Genomic DNA, 17218 nt, shown 5'->3' with positions numbered 1-17218 from the left:
GGATAAATCATTTGTACTTTTTTTAAACTACAAAATCCAACGTTTAAAATGTAAATATATTTATTTAAATCAAGTTTTAACATTTAATTCAGATTTTTTATTTGTATATTGTTAGTTCTTTACTTCCTTCCTATTTTATAGTCTTGGATTGCCAAAGTGGATGTTTTGTACTTGTTTCTTTAATTAGTTTCCTGTTAGTAAGATTTCAGATTTTACAGAGATTTTTCTACTAAGAAGTTTGTCTTTATAATGCGTCCATACTGAAAAAGACAAGTCCAGGGCCTCATTAATATCCTTACTCAGACACAGCATTGATAAGCAAATAGCCCAGGCTATATTTACATTTTGACCGTGCTATGCTCTTCTATCATGGTTTGCAGCCTGAAGTAAAGCGGACTTTTGATCCTAAATTGCGTAGGTGACTGTGAAAATCCCATCCTTGGGTACATAAATATGGATTCAGGAGCTCAACTTTGGATTCTTGTTTTTGAGAGCGTTGGCCATTTGTATATATAAAAAAGTTTAATCACTTGGTTAATCTATTTCAAGTCTTGTTTAACTTTAATCACATGAATACTTCCATTGATGTCAATGGAACTACTCATGTAAATAAACTTGTGTAGCTGATTGTTTTCAAGATCAGGGCCTTAATTTTTTTTTAATTATTATTTATTTTTTGTGGGTAGGCCTATAGCAGTTTTGTAAATTTCAAACAAGATATGCTACTACTAGTGGTATTTAAAAAAAACAGCATTTAGGATGTATAATAACTAAGTTATGATCTAAAATTGCAATAGCACATGTTTTCAAATTGATTAAAGAACCCCACCTTGATTTAAATTGCTCCTGCCTATTATAATGTTTCATTTTCTACACATCAAGTTGTTGAAGGACATTAATTTTGAAATATTAATTTATTCAGAGTTAGACATAAAAAAACCCAAGAAACAACACGTTACAAGGTTATATAGAGATTAACATATACCCAGCAAAACAGAATTAACAAAAAAAGCACGGTATCCATGGCTGATCCACTAATTAATACAGCACCGGAGAAAGACATTCTTGGAAAGACCCCTAATGTTAGGAGGTGTATCAGCAGATCAATGATAGAAGATAGACAAAGCCTAACAAGAACAGCTGTGAAAGAGGGAAATACAGCAAACATCAGCCAGCTACAAAAATGGCTCCTTTAGGGTTGCAGAAGCTGCTTGTATCTGATCAATGTAAAGGGTGTCAAAGTCAGACTCAGGACTCACAATTTGTCAGACCACTCTGTTTTATTAGCAAAGCACTCTGCTAATACACCCAGATAATGTGAGTACTATGCAGGACCCACACTACCTTATTTTATACAGATAAAAAGGGCGTGAACTTAACAAGAGGACAAAGAAAGCAGAACTGACAAGTTTACCTGAGACTAGACATGTAACATAGTTAATTTCCTTACTAACTTTTACCAATCTCTGGTTAATGTTCCACCATTAGCTTAAGTGGACTTATTGTTTATGCCTTAATGTTTCTTTTCCTGACACCTGTATTTCAACATTCCTTATTTCTGATTAAAGGTACATACAGCATTTCTTTAAACCATTCTTATTTTTACAATACAATTCATTCTACTTTCACAAGGGACAGCGATCAGAATAGCATTCTGGGAAAGTTTCCTGTAAAAGTGTTCCCGCTCAGGCATTTGTAAGGAAAGGTGCTGCCTTTTTTATGTATTTATTTTTTGTAATGCCTAAGGAGCTGATTGAAAGACCTTCTCAGTTTCTTGAATCTGGTGTTTGAGATAGGTATTTTTGTAAAGTATAGAGAGAGTTTCTATAAAACTGTGAAGTAATTTTGACAATCTTTCTGCTGCAGAGCTAAGTATTAGCTGTGTTCAATGTCACTCTTTGGAGAAATTCTAGAACCTCCACTATTTCCTTCCTTTTCTTTTTGTTTTTTAATTTTTCTTTCTCCTCTACTACCTCACCACATTTCTTCTTGACATCTCTCCTCTTTGGTCTCCTTCCTGTACAGGGCCGTCTTTAGGATTTATGGGCCCCTATGCAGTATTATTAAATGGGTGCCCCTATACTCTACTGCAGGCGGTCCCCAGCCAGCACCGCTGACCCCAGGTGTCGAGGGGGCACAGCCACCATGCTCACCCACGGACTCCCAGAACTGCCCCATTGCTAACACACACTGAGCTTTGTATGCAGCAGACACTGCGGCAGTGGCTCCAGGCAGGCTTGTCACATGGGCGTTGCATCTTGCCAGAGCCCACAGCCCTCCTGCAGCCCCAGCCACTCCTGGCTCACCAGGAACATTTTGACAGGAAGTATCAAGCAGTAATAACAATAATACGTGTGTGTGTGAGAGAGAGCGAGAGCCAGTGTGTGTGTGTGTGTGTGTGTGTGTGTTGGGGGACTGTAGCGTGGCAGTGGGGTCCCCCACAGCCCCGCTGAGGGACAAGCCTTCCCCAACCCTGCGGTGGGCGGCGCCACGGGGTCCTGCGCCCACCCCTCAGAGGTCACGGTGCAGACCCGGAAGTATAAAAGCGCACCTGCAGAACTCAGTAGGGCCCCAGCCACCGCAGGGGCCAGACGTTTGCGGCCGCGGTGCGCCGGAGCTCCCACCTGGCCAGCTGAGCCTGCATCGTGCTCGCTACCTGGAGGAGGACGACTGGCTGGGACCACCCCTCACCAGCTACCCCGAGGACGACTGGCCGGGACCACCCTGCTCCAGCTACCCCGAGGAGGAGGACTGGCCGGGACCACCCTGCTCCAGCTACTCCGAGGAGGACGACTGGCCGGGACCACCCTCGAACACTTACCCCGAGGAGTCAATGGTGGTCGAGACCGCTGGTGATGCCACGACGACACAGATACTCAATAAGGGGGAGAGTGGAAGTAGACTGGGGGTAGCCGACCCCAGTCTGGCTGCAGCACTGCCAGAACCAATGTCAGTGTGTTGCGGCCTGGATCCCCACTGACAGCAGCGGGTCTCTGCCGCTGCTAGGGCCCCGGGCTGGGACGCAGTGGAGTGGGGGGGCATGCGTCCCCCCCTGCCACCCAACTCCCCCTTTTCCCTGGCCTGAAGAAGCTGAAACCTCATACTGCTGCTCGGCCCTGCCTGAGGGCCTGAGCCCATTGACTCCGGGTTTGTTGCCCCGCCCTAACCGAGGACTGAGCTTCAGGCCATTAGTAGCGAGGCCGTGGGGTCCCCCACAGCCCCGCTGAGGGACAAACCGCGGCCGAGCCGCATCACACAGACTGTGTGACAGTGTGTGTTGGGGAGTGTGAGACTGTGTGTGTCTGTGTGACAATCTGTATTGAGGGACTGAGACTCGAGAGGCAGAGTGTACGTGGGTGAGAGAGCCTGTGTGTGTGTGTGTGTGTGTGTTAGGGAAGTAAGGTGACCAGATGTCCCGATTTTTATAGGGACAGTTCTGATTTTTGGGACTTTTTCTTATATAGGCTCCTATTACCCCCCACCCAGTCCTGATTTGTCACACTTGCTGTCTGGTCATCCTATAGGGAAGTGTGAGACAGTGAGCGCACTGTCACTTTAAGCTCCCCCACTCGGCCTGGCTTCCCCACCCCACCCCCAACCCTGACTCTCTGGAAGCTTCACTCATCCTGTCCTGTCCTGGTTCTGGCCCTGGCCCAGCCCCCGAGCGGGGCAGCCAGGCAGGATCCAGGGAGGGACTCCACTCCAGGCGGCAGTGGGCTGGGCTGCCGGGCCACCGCACCACCAGTGCCGCTCTGGGCTCCCCAGGGCTGGGGCGGCAGAGCCAGAGGCGTGAAGGAGGGAGCAGGGTTGAGGTCAGGGAGAAACCCACCAGCCCAGCACAGGGGAGGGGCCAGAGAAGAGAGGATTCCAGCCACGGCCAGCAAGGGTGCCCCAAATTTTTGGGTGCCCTACGCAGCCGCATATGCCTAAGGATAGACGTAGGATTCTGTCTTCCCCTCACTTTCACCTGCTGTTTGCACTATTCTTTATATTTTTCTTTCTGCACCTTCCCCCTACATTTTGTTGCCTACTCTCTCGCTTTCACCCTCCCCATGTTTGGCCTGTAAGGTAGCAAAAATGTTTTTCACAGGGAAAGGCTGATGAGGGAAATGGAAAAAAGTAAGTTAAGTATACAGACTCAATACATATATTTATTTATACCACATATATGGGCATGATAACCAGGGAATACATCTTAATTCAACAGACACAGAATAACAAACACGTATCTCACACCGCTAGCCTCATCTCCCAGTGTCTGCAGGAACTAGTTCTAAGATTCCAAATCTTACTTTACAAACCATTGCTATGAAGCATTTCTTTCTAGCCCTGATAAGATCACAAGGAGTTGGCTTTAGAATTAGTCTTACAACTCATACAAAAATCAATTTTAGAAAATGTCTAGTTTGTGAAAATTGGTTTAAATACCAATTTTTCCTCTCATTCCAAGCCTTATATGAATAAGACAATCCAAATGGCAACAAGTCACATGGCTGAACTTTGAAAAATCAGAGTTTCAGGTGGGGGAGACGCTTCCAAATGTCAGATTATCTGGGTTTACTGGTACTTGGTAACAAGGACAAGCTCGTTTTAGACAGGGAAAGAGGTATACAGTTGCCCTATAACACTCCAAAGAGGTTTCTAAAATACATGTCACAGATCCAGTCAGATGCCCTCTTCCATCCACCCACTGGACTGCTGTAAGGGGAATCTGAGCATCCACCCCTGGATCCCCTGGGTACTTTAAGCCCCTGGAGCCTGAATAGAGTCCCGCCATTCCCCCAGGCTTAGAATCCGTAGGCATGCTACTGGGGCATAGATCTGCTGTCTAGCACTCTATCCTGAGAGCTGGAATCTGCTGTACAGCAGCTAGTGGGGACTCCTCAGATTCTCCTGTACTTAAACATCCCCTCTCCCAGAGCTCCTCTAAATGTATGGGTTACAGTTGAACTCTCTTGGGGCACACAACAGTTGGGAAGGAATTCACACATACTTAGCACAGAGTCTAACACATTTGCTCTTTGACAAAAGATCTTAAACCAGTGTCCCTCATTAGGTCACCCTTCCCTTATGAATCTTTAGGGGACCATCAGTGTCCAGGACGGCAGCCTCAAACAGGCTGGATCCTCACTGATTGGAGAAAATGGCTCCTGAGAACAGCTTTTGTCCTTTTAAAACCTTTTAGCCCCCTCTATCAGCACCCTTACCAGTTTTCACACAAAGTTGTCCTCCTCCAGGTGACTTTGTTGATGAGGCAACCTCTCTCCTGACAAACCAGTTCCCCTAGACAGGAGGAAAATCTATTGTGTAGAGTGATTACATTTCAATGGAAGAGCACTTAACTTGAACAACTCTTTTGCCATTCCCTGGTGGGGCAAGGTGAAATCTCCCTACTTTCCCCAAGCACAGGCCCCTTCTTTATACTTCCTGGGGAGAGGTGGTGTGCTTCCTCCCCCCAACTGACCACACTGAAAACATAGATTAATTAAGGTGCACATTTCCCCCTTCCACTTCCCCAAGCAGTTGAGCTGGCAAGGGTGCCAGCTGACAGCAGGGGCCAGAAGGTTTCAAAAGGGCAGAAGGTGCCCTGCTCAGGAGTCATTTTCTCCAGATCGCCAGAGTTCACACCCCTCTGGTGGGTATCATAATTTGGCAGTACTCTTCACTACCCAATCTCCCTTCTCCCAGGGGAGTTCTGACACACACTACCACCATTTGGCTGTGCCTCATTTTCCCTTTGCCTGCAACATTTTGAATCACAGCACCTGTTAGCTGTCCCTCAGACTCCTCACGGCATTCTGGCCTACAGCATCATCTAGTTGTAGAAAGTCTCTGTATGTTACCTGCTTCACAACTGCTGTGTGCCAGTGAGAGAGTTAAATTGTAACCAGAAACGTCACACCTTTCAGTGGAGTTCTGGAAGAGGGTGTGTTCAAATATGGAGAAGTGTGAGGGGGTCACCAGTGCACCAGAGGGGGTAAGCAGCTGGACAGTGGGTTCCAGCTCTCAGGATGGGGTTCTAGCTAGCAGGTCTGCACCCCAATAGTGACCTAGGGACGCCAAGACTGGGAACGTGACTAGACTCCAGTCAAGCTCTGTAAACCACAGAGGCTTCGATTCCCCTCACAGTAGTTCGGTGTTGAGGTGGCTGCAAGGGGGCACCTGATCAGATCTGTGACAACATGGAATGAGTCACATTCATCCCAAACTTTTACCCAACCACTCCCCTTATACCTATCACAATCCCTCATTTCCTCCTCTACAAAGAATATGCATAACATCAGAATGAATATGAAATTAAAACACAAACTAAACAAATTGTTAAAATCTTTTAAAAAATTAGGACACATACAAAGTGAAAATATTAATATGTATTATATATGTACACATTTTTATTACATAAAAATTATATATTAGTATAAATAAATATACATATTTTTCTCTGCAGCATTTCTGTATTTTCTTGGTTGAGTCTTCTTTCCTCAGCCACATTTTGCCCAACTCTGGGCTAATTATTAAACTTCCATTGTTTTGACTGCAGGAACTGTTTCAAGGCTTGTGCTGATTTTTTGGGATGAACATTAAAAGCAGTCTGGCTTCAAGGGAGAGTTACTGAAAGTCATGGCCAAGCCCACAGCAGGCAATATACGGTGGGTTTGGGAAACAGAATAGTCACTTACTGGCCAAGCCATCAAGCACTTCACCTCTGGCAGCCCTCTCTTAGGCCTGGTCTACCCTTAAAAGTTTTGCCTGCATAGTTATGTCAGGTAGGGACGTTATATTTTGCTGGCATAGCTGTTGGCAAAAGCCCTCGTGTGGATGCAGGGATACCAAGAAAAATGTCCTTTTTGCAACCATGGCTTATTTTGCCAGGGGAACTAGCATAAGCTATATCAGCAACTAGTATAACTGATATCAACTGCATCTACTCTAGGAGAGTTTTCTGGTATAGTTATAGCAGAAAACCTTTTAAGGGTAGACAAGGCCTTAGTTTGTTTGCTAGACAGGAAGCTATACCAAAACTATTAAATAGTTCTGTGTTAAATAGTTCTGTGTTAAATAGTTCAATGTGTTTACTTACTTTAAGTGTGCAGGGTTGGGGAGGAAGTGTGTGTGGAGGAGGAAGGAGAGCAGAGGAGGGAGTGGGGGGGATGATGGAACCATGCCATGGATGGAAGCACAGTCAGGCCAGTGACAAACTTAAAACTGACTCATCCAGGCCCCAATCCTGCAAAAATACTGAGGGTCAACCAAAAGTACTCACATGCACACTCACTTGCCTCAGAGCTCACAGGATCAGGGCCTTGTAGAAGGTGGAAGGGAAAGGAATTGCTACATTTATGGTAACCCTGTCTCTTACTGTTCCCGTAGGAAATGGAGAAGGTAATTAAGAAAAATAAAATTACTGAGCAGAGGTCTTTTGTCTCGTACAAATGCAGTGGGACAGAAGAACTGAACCTTGTGCGTGTGAAGAGATTGCAGTGTCTATAGCACATGGATAATACCTAGTTGTTCGTTGCCATTATGACTGAGTCTGAAGGTGCAATGGAATGGGTGACTTGGTGTCTGCCTGAAACTGGAGCATGCACTAAGTCTAGCTGTCTGAGGCTCAATCTAGATGGGACTGAAATAATGTTAGAAGGGTGGGAGCAAGGAGCCCTAGGAACTGGGCTAGCTACATAAACTCCTCTGCTTGGTGGAAGGTGGCTGTTATTTGCTAGCCAGATTTACAGTTAAGCAGTCTCATCAGATCCTGGGCTGCTGCTGGATACTCAGGGGTCAGCTGTGGCAAAGAGCACATTTATCCATCTGTGCCCGGTGTGGCAAGTGTGATCTCTTATTTCAGAGGCAGGCCTAGCTACCCTTACCTAGGCTTTTGTCATAGAGATTAGATTACTGTAAAGCACTTCAGGTAGGGCTACAACTTGGGACCATTGGGAAGCTGAAGTTAGTTCAGAAACATTTCTAAAATACTCAGATACTCCAGCAACAGGAACTTAAAAAAATGCATGGAACAATGACAATTGAAGATAAAGCCCACATGGATATCCCCATCTTAACATCGTGTCCCATGCAATGTCCATTAGCTTTTAACTGGGAAAAAGAAAAAGTTTTTTCCTCAAGGTGTGTTGTAGCAGGAGTGAGTATTGTTGCTGTGGATCTGAGGTCCTGTTGCAATCATACACTCTGTTGTTCAGCTCAATATGGATATCCAGTAGGGGGAGCTTTCTGCAAAGAGAGAAACAAAATTCTCACAAGTGAATGGAGGAGATCATCATTTTTAACTTAAGATGACACCAGAGGACAAGCAGCTACAGGCTCAGCGAGAGGAATGTTTCCAATCTCAGTCTTTAATACCAGAGATAGAGCTCACAAACTTGAGGTTACACATGCATTTATCAGACAGGATCTCTTATACTCCAAACTTACTAGCTTGTTATGGAGGACTGGACTCCTTCCATTCCTGACATCTAGTGACCAAGTTTTAGATTTTAGGACCCTGTGGGGAGGTACAGAGCTGTTCTGCTGACTCACACTGAACTTGGCTGCTAGACCAGATGGGACCTCTTTATCTTAGCTTCAACTCAGGGTAATAAATGGGCAAATGGCTCTCTGAGGAAGATTGAACTAGAGGGAAGGTCAAGAGGTCCCACAGGGAAATTAAAAAAAACAAAACAAAAAACACACGAGCAGGCAGCTCTGGCTAAATGTTTATAGTTCTAAGTACAGTCCTGCTTAAGAACTCTGTTATTTAAAGACAACTCTGAGTTTGGACAATAGCCTATGCGGGATGTGTGTTGGGGGTGGGAGAACAGCATGGGAATCCTGACAGTTCACATATCGTCTCCAGGACTGGACTTTCTCCTCCCATGCTGGAAGTAACCCTGCAACCCCAAGCTCTGGCATACCCTTACACTCCACTCCAGAATTAAAAGCTCCACCCCATCTCTAGAGTACCTGGCCTGCACCCTGTAAGTCTGGGCCCACCTGGACCACCAGGCCTGGGCACCATCTTCCTCTATGGTCTCTCACATTGCCAAAGTGCTCTGTAGTACTAAGCAGGATGAAACCTCAGCTCTTTTGCTATGGGGCAATACGTTGAATGAAAAAGGTTTTTTTGGTTTGTTTTTTTTACCTTTTATGAGGATTGCACAGGAGCTCAGCCAGACAGCGTAGATAATGGGAGGGGGAGCTGGGTGACCTTTCTAGCACAGACACATCCACCTTGCATTGACTCCAAAAGATGTCTGCTACTGGGGGAATACTACAGTTCCTAGGTCTTCTGGTACTGGCAGTGATTTTCTGTTCATTCCCATCCACCTCCAGCAGACTGGTGGGTTCTTGCTGATCTGCTGGCACAATGTAGCTTTGAATAAAGAAGAGCTTTGGTTTCCCTAGGAGTTCAGGGCATGAGTCTCCAGTAAAAAACTTCTTCACCCGATCCAAGGGGTACCCAGGAAAGGTCTGGTCTGTGCAGAAAATGCTCTGAGGGCTCCCACGGCTGACCAATATGCAAATAAAGCTGTCATAGTCTCTGTGCTTTTGCAGCCTTGCAACTTCATGGAATGTTTGGTTCATGGCTTCCACACTTAAATACTGGTAACAGTGAACTTCAAAGCCTAGAGCTTTAAAGGTGTCCTCCAGTATATCTGGAAAAAGAAGAAGGAATTTGTTAAAGTGAATGTATTTCATGGCTCAGTGAATTTTGTGCTTAATATTGTGTGTTTCACTCCTGGAAAAACAGGAGGTTTGTTTCACTAAAGAAATTCAGCCAAAATCTAGTGTCTTTGCAGTGATATCAGTGTCACAAAGGATTACACACATGACGATGTCTACATACTATCTTGAATATGAGGGAGGTGTCACAGTTTCAGGATAAGTGCACCTGTATTCCTTCACCAAGGGCACCTGCTTTAGGCTCCCAGATCCTCAGCCACCACCCTTCTGGGCAGAGACCTTTCTCACTCTCTCGAGGCTGCACAGTTGTCAGCCTACACTGTGATATCCCCAGCAAGCCAGATTGCCTAAAAGGTCAGCACCTACACTTTGCTTTCTTTCCAGAGGCTATGACCAATGTATCATCCCCAGTTACAAATTACACTGGTCTACAATTTTTGAGAAGTCATCTGCTTCAGAGATAAAATGTGCTATTTATTATGTATTTTGATGTGCTGAATTCAAATATGACCATTAAAACAACTGATTGGCTACTGTTTCTAAGATATTTAAGTTTTTACATTTTATGTCTATGTATATTGTGTAGATAGTAGAGTTTTAATCATAAATTGTAAACCTAGGTCTTTTCATGTGTTTATGGTTGCTTTACATGATAATATTTCACCTGTCCTGTTTATGTAACACTTTAAAAATCAGCAAAAGGGTTTATATAAATAAAATTTATTATGAAACAAAAGGCAAAAAACTATTATGTACATAGTTTAGCCCTATTCAGTGTCTACTCGGCGCTTCTTGGCTTGTCTCTTGTATTCATTAAATGGAGCATCTCTTGTCACTGTCCAGCAATAGTCTGCAAGCATTGATGGGCTCCATTTGCCCTGATAGCGTTTCTCCATTGTTGCAATGTCCTGATGAAATCGCTCACCGTGCTCGTCGCTCACTGCTCCGCAGTTCGGTGGAAAAAAAATCTAGATGAGAGTGCAAAAAATGTATCTTTAGTGACATGTTGCAACCAAGGCTTTTGTATGCCTTGAGGAGGTTTTCCACCAACAACCTGTAGTTGTCTGCCTTGTTGTTTCCGAGAAAATTTATTGCCACTAACTGGAAGGCTTTCCATGCCGTCTTTTCCTTGCCACGCAGTGCATGGTCAAATGCATCATCTCGAAGAAGTTCACGAATCTGAGGACCAACAAAGACACCTTCCTTTATCTTAGCTTCACTTAACCTTGGAAATTTTCCACAGAGGTACTTGAAAGCTGCTTGTGTTTTGTCAATGGCCTTGACAAAGTTCTTCATCAGACCCAGCTTGATGTGTAAGGATGTAACAAAATCTTCCTTGATTCAACAAGTGGTGGATGCTGAACACTTTTCCTCCCAGGCTCCAATGACTGTCGGAGTGGCCAATCTTTCTTGATGTAGTGGGAATCTCTTGCACGACTATCCCATTCGCAGAGAAAACAGCAGTACTTTGTGTATCCAGTCTGCAGACCAAGCAAGAGAGCAACAACCTTCAAATCGCCACAAAGCTGCCACTGATGTTGGTCATAGTTTATGCACCTCAAAAGTTGTTTCATGTTGTCCTAGGTTACCTTCATATGGACTGCATGACCAACTGGAATTGATGGCAAAACATTGCCATTATGCAGTAAAACAGCTATAAGACTCGTCTTCGATGAATCAATGAACAGTCTCCACTCATCTGGATCGTGAACGATGTTGAGGGCTGCCATCACACCATCGATGTTGTTGCAGGCTACAAGATCACCTTCCATGAAGAAGAATGGGACAAGATCCTTTTGACGGTCATGGAACATGGAAACCCTAACATCACCTGCCAGGAGATTCCACTGCTGTAGTCTGGAGCCCAACAACTCTGCCTCACTCTTGGGTAGTTCCAAATCCCTGACAAGGTCATTCAGTTCACCTTGTGTTATGAGGTGTGGTTCAGAGGAGGAGGATGGGAGAAAATGTGGGTCCTGTGACATTGATGGTTCAGGACCAGAAGTTTCATCCTCTTCCTCGTCTGACTCAAGTGAGAATGATTCTGGTGCATCAGGAACCGGCAGTCCTTCTCCGTGGGGTACTGGGCGTATAGCTGATGGAATGTTTGGATAATGCACAGTCCACTTTTTCTTCTTTGACACACCTTTCCCAACTGGAGGCACCATGTGGAAGTAACAATTGCTGGTATGATCTGTTGGCTCTCTCCAAATCATTGGCACTGCAAAAGGCATAGATTTCCTTTTCCTGTTCAACCACTGGCAAAGATTTGTTGCACAAGTGTTGCAGCATATGTGTGGGGCCCACCCCTTGTCCTGATCTCCAATTTTGCAGCCAAAATAAAGGTGATAGGCTTTCTTAACCATAGTGGTTATATTGCGCTTTTGTGATGCAAAAGTCACTTCACCACAAACATAGCAGAAGTTATCTGCACTGTTCACACAAATACGAGGCATCTCTGCTCACTTTGGCTAAACAGAAATGTGTCCCTTTGCAAAATCAAACACTGACAAATAAGAGAGCACGACACTGTATGATTTCTAGAGCTGATATAGGGCAATTTGTTCAGCAGAGTGATGTAAGCTTCGTTATGATTGCATCATCCATGACTTCTAGGAATAACATGATGCAATTCATATCATGTATGACGCAATACCAGCTTCAGATTGCATCATTCATTGTTTTGCCTAAAAAGCAAGTACTGTCCAAACCCAGTCATAGATTTATTCATAGATCCAGTCAAAGATGTATTTTAGTCATTTCTGGTTTAAATTGAGATCCCTTCCCTTTATAACTCACTTATCCTCCGCTATTCCCAAGTCAAGGGTCGTATATACTGACCCAACAGCATATCTTAAAACCAGAGCCAATCAACAATTTTAAGCATCATTTTCGTTCTCAGTGACCCAGAATTAGTAAAGTTAGACTATATTTATTTCAGAAGCATTTTGGCTGTAGAGCAGTGTTACCACACAGTCCTTTCTAAGCAAGCAGATTTATTCTTAATGAGAGCCAGAGGTTTTGGCAGCAGGAGTCAGTGGGACTGTTGGTTGTGGGGAGGGCTCCCTCGCCTTTGGTTCCCCATTTTGGGCACAGTCAACTTATTTGGGGAGGAGGAGATGGTGGGTTGAATAACTCTGTCTCCACTGGAGCAACCAGCTACTCAGATATTTAACCAGAGCAGGGACATATATGATCTGGCTTCAGGCCCTGCCCTAACTGTTTCCCTTTCTTGCCCAGTTACCCAGACTCACACAGGTGTTTGCCCAATAACCCTCCTCTCTGGGGAGTCTGGCTTGAACCAAGCTCATGCAATACAGACCTTCTCCCCTCCTTTCCTAGCAGCTGATACCTTTACTGCAGGATTCTCAGTCCTATCCCTGCTGAAGTTTTCCTCCTAGTGAGATTCTCTCCCATGTGCCCTTCCTTGCTGGCTCCTGCTCACTGAAGGCTGTTCTCTCAGGCCTTCTCTCTAAGAGCTCTGGAGAGGCCTCCTCACTGGTCCTTTCCTGACTGCTCCCTCCACCTGGGGAGGTGGGCTAAGCCTGGCACAGGTGCAGCTGAGTCTCAAGCCCTTTAAAAGGCAAGGTCATCCCGTGACACTGCCACTAACTTGAACACCAGAGAAATACATTAGCCTTTTTCCTGCTAAAAGGATGAGCAGTGAAATAGCTAATGTTGACATTTAAATTCACATAATTAGGCCTCAGCATTAATAGCCCATTGAATGAGTAGCTCACGCGTCTCTCAAAACGATTGTTTCAGGCTGTCTTCAAACTCAGGCAGACACCAGCTCATGTTGTGGGTCACAGAGGTGATTATGTGACCACTTGCACAGGCCCCTCCTTATAGTCTTTTCTTTAATTTTACCATAGGTGGGTCAAGCGTCAGGAATGTAGGGGAGGCCTTTTATCTTCATGGTCTGAACAAATCTTTTTTCCTATTCAACTTTTGCCTCCCTTTAGACAAGTAGGAAAGGCACAGCATCCTCGAAGGATGCTACATAAGCTATAGCAGGGGGAAACTCATATACAGTAAAATTCAGAGAACCTTCCCTTCACTCTCCCTCTTGCATCAAGGTAAGACCTTGAGTCACTTCTAGCAGGGCGCTGGCACGACTTGTAAAGTGGGGGTGCTGAGAGCCACTGAACCAAACTGTAAACCCTGTATATGATGGAAACCACTTCAAGCCAGGGAGCACGGCAGCACCCCCAGCACTCCTAGTTCCAGCACCTATGACTTCTAGTTCCAAGAATCCCCATATGGTGGCTATCAGAATTTTCTTGTTTTACATCTGTCAGCCTACGATGCCATTTGCCTGCCCAGATATGGATCCTGCTGAATTGCACTGGCTGCGTCTGATGCTTTGCAGTTACTATTCTCCAAATACTTTGTGAAGTATAAATACTATAGAAAGATGGTCTGTCTGCTTAGATCATTAATAATAAGCAACAGCAGAGAGCTGCTCACACATCCTTTCCTTCCACCTGCCCTTAGCCTTGAATTGGTGCTGACTGCAAGCATTCTCGGTTTTCTATTTTCAGCCAGTCGAGTATTCCACTGGCATGGTTCAAGCCCTAGAGAGATTTTTGCTTACGCAAGAGTCTGTCACATGGAGCTTTTCAAAAGACTGTCTGAAAAATTCAAATTTTAACCTGTGTATTTACGGAATTGAACTTTAGATGTAAATGCTTCTAAAATGTTAAGAGGAAATTAAAGAAACCAGTTCCTTCCCCTCTAAAGCTGTGATATCAGCTTCTGCTAAGCTGAGATATAACAGAAACCCAGGTGTGTTATGAACAAAAGGTCCTGTGCCTTCAGCTACTCAAGACACATGCTGTCCAATGTAACCACACTGTTTGAAGTGCACCATTGCTTTTATTTTTAAAAGCAGTAAGAAATTTACAACCCATGGGACCATCCTGCTCATCCCTTGAGCTCCCTGACGGGGAGGATAACCCCTGGCCCCTCCCCTGCTGTCCCCCTTCCCTGCAGCCTCAGCTCGCCATGCTGCCAGCGCTCTGGGCAGCGGGGCTGTGAGAGCCGCCGGCCTGCCCTGGTGCTCTAGACTGCACGGCAGCAAGGCTGACTCCAGCCGGGCGATGTAGATGCCAGTCCTGGTGCTCTGAGCAGCATGATAAGAGGGTGGGGCGCAGTCAGGGGACGGTTGGATAGGCATGGGAATCCCGGGGGGCCTGTCAGGGGGCGGGGGTGTGGACAGGAGTCAGGGGACAAGGAGCACAGGGGGTTGGATGGGTCGGAGGTTCTGAGGGGGGCAGTCAGGGTGTGGGGGCAGATGGGGGCGGGGGCACAGCCTTCCCTACTCGGCCCTCCATACAGTTTTGGAACTCCAATGTGGCCCTCAGGCCAAAAAGTTTGCCCACCCCTGATTTATAGCGCAAGATCTTTGGGGCAGAGACTCTCTCTCTTACTATGAGCATTTACAGCACTGAGGGCAATGTGCTGCTAATCTCAGCTGGGCCCTTTAGGCACTACTGTAAAACCAACCAAATAGTAACATTTAGACCAGATGGCCAATGAGACCTGATCTTTGTTTTGCAACACACACTTGCACACTCGGAATGTAGTCTGGCCAATCATAATCCTTACATTAAAATATTGTACATGCTGGAGAGTAGAGCTGCAAAGAATTTTATGTTCTTGAGACCCACCTGTGTCATTGCCAATGCAATCTATAATCAGGCATATTCCTAAAGGCCAACTCTGCATTCTGTACCGATCGTCATACACCTGAGAAAAGTGAAAGAGCAAATATTTATTTCATTGCTGCACTCTCTCCTCCAGCACACAGACCTTCTCCTTTTTAACCCCCTTCCCACACAGAGCTGCCCCCTCCTTCTCTCACCCTCCATGCTGCACACACAGTGGCTGGCAGAAGTGTAGGTGGAGGTGCTGCAGCTGTCCCTCTAACTGATATACTTCACTTCTGTGCTGGGAAAGGTTCAGCAGGCATTGGTGCATGGTTTTTATTTGGCACTGCTATTACCCTGGTTTCTCCTCTCACTCCACGCAACCTCACTATCTTTAATGGAGTTGCATAAGCCATAAACAAATGAAGAGCGTGACCCAGACTTTCTAGGAAAGTTGGGGCAAGTTTGATTGCAAAGCTGTTTACTGCAGACAGATCTTTAAGAAGAGTCTTCTTAATCATATGGCCATTCACAGCAGTGATCCTGATGGAGTGACTGTCAATTCTCTCCGTACACAATGGGACTTGGACAACTTTTTATTGCCACAACAGGAAGTGGATTAGCTGTGTGTTCTATGGTTAATTACAACAACATTTATTTCCTTACCAATCAGTCATCTTGTGGAAAAACTACAGATCTGTTACAGTTCAGTTCACTCCAATCCCTCCCCTTTAATAAGTTTACCACCACTCTGCTATAGGTAGTCTACTAGTGGTGGAATTCTGTGCCCCAAAAAATTAAAAAAATTGCAACAAAACATTAAAAATTCTGTGGATATTTTAAAATTCTGCATATTTTATTTATCAAAATAGCACAATATAATCACACCAGTTTCAATTATTTTTGATCATTTATTTCAAAATACCTGTCCGCAAGTATGTCTGTAACAATACAGACAACAAAAAAGATTCAGGAAATGGTTTTTGACAAATAGATTCCTTACTAGGTACATTAATACAGAACTCTGAGTAATAATTCATTTAAACTACAATACAGAACTGTATTTCCCGCCCCCCTCAGAAGCGGTGCAAAGGCTTGCGGGAGTCAGGGGCAACGGAGGAGCTGAGGGAGAGGGAAGTAAATTGCTGGGAAGGAGCCTGGGTGTGAACTTGGAGGGTTGTTGGGTATGGGTGGGAAAAGTATGGAACAAGGGTTTTTTTTTGTTTTTTGGGGGGGGGAGGGGGGAGGAGGGATTGTTAGGGAGCTTCACCCATGTAGACCCTGGCTGACCCCTGCCCCAGTCTGTCCTCCCGCACTAGCCCTTATAAGCCCCTGTCTGACCCCCTTCCCCAGCACCCCACAGCCCCTGTCTCCTGACCTGGACTGACAAGCGCTGCGAAGCGCTTCCCTCGCTGGTGGGGAGCTGCAGCTTTGGTCTCTCACCAAAGCACTGTCTGGTGGGCAAAAGGCAGAACTGCAGCAACATTCTGGCAGAAGCTTTTTTTCCTCCGCAAAAAATTAGAAATCTGCAGGGCTCATTAAATATGCGTGAGCGCAGTAGCGCAGAATTCCCCCATGAGTAGTATTCCCTTGCTAACAATAATGCAGACAGTAATCCCCTGCTAAAAATGCACAAGTAGTACGCAATCATGCAGTTTTCCAAGCATGGAAATGGAGGATGTCTCGTAAAAAAATAATCAGTCAAAAAAGAGCCTAAAGTGTACATATACCTTTGTATTCACCTGAGATGAGGTGGCTCCCGATTCCTGTACTGATGTGTGAACTGGCTCTGCTGTGGTTACAGAACACAACATAATGATTCTCAGCATTTATGTGATATTCTAGTATGTAGATATTAATGATGCTTCTTTCAAATTAAAATTAAATTT

At 45.2% G+C, this 17218-nt stretch overlaps 1 protein-coding gene across 1 annotated transcript in view; it reads right to left on the bottom strand.

Moving 5' to 3' along the window:
* Positions 1-4137: 4137 nt before the first annotated feature.
* CFLAR (CASP8 and FADD like apoptosis regulator) overlaps positions 4138-17218 on the bottom strand; it is a 36397-nt gene continuing 23316 nt past the window's right edge. The window contains 4 exon segments of the mRNA XM_045032415.1: positions 4138-8229; positions 9137-9650; positions 15351-15429; positions 17060-17121. Of these exon segments, the coding sequence (XP_044888350.1) occupies positions 8091-8229; positions 9137-9650; positions 15351-15429; positions 17060-17121 (794 nt within the window). The 3' untranslated portion in view covers positions 4138-8090.

Source organism: Mauremys mutica, chromosome 10, assembly GCF_020497125.1.
Source record: "Mauremys mutica isolate MM-2020 ecotype Southern chromosome 10, ASM2049712v1, whole genome shotgun sequence".
Lineage (NCBI taxonomy): Eukaryota > Metazoa > Chordata > Testudines > Geoemydidae > Mauremys > Mauremys mutica.
This window is presented reverse-complemented; position numbering and strand designations above follow the sequence as displayed.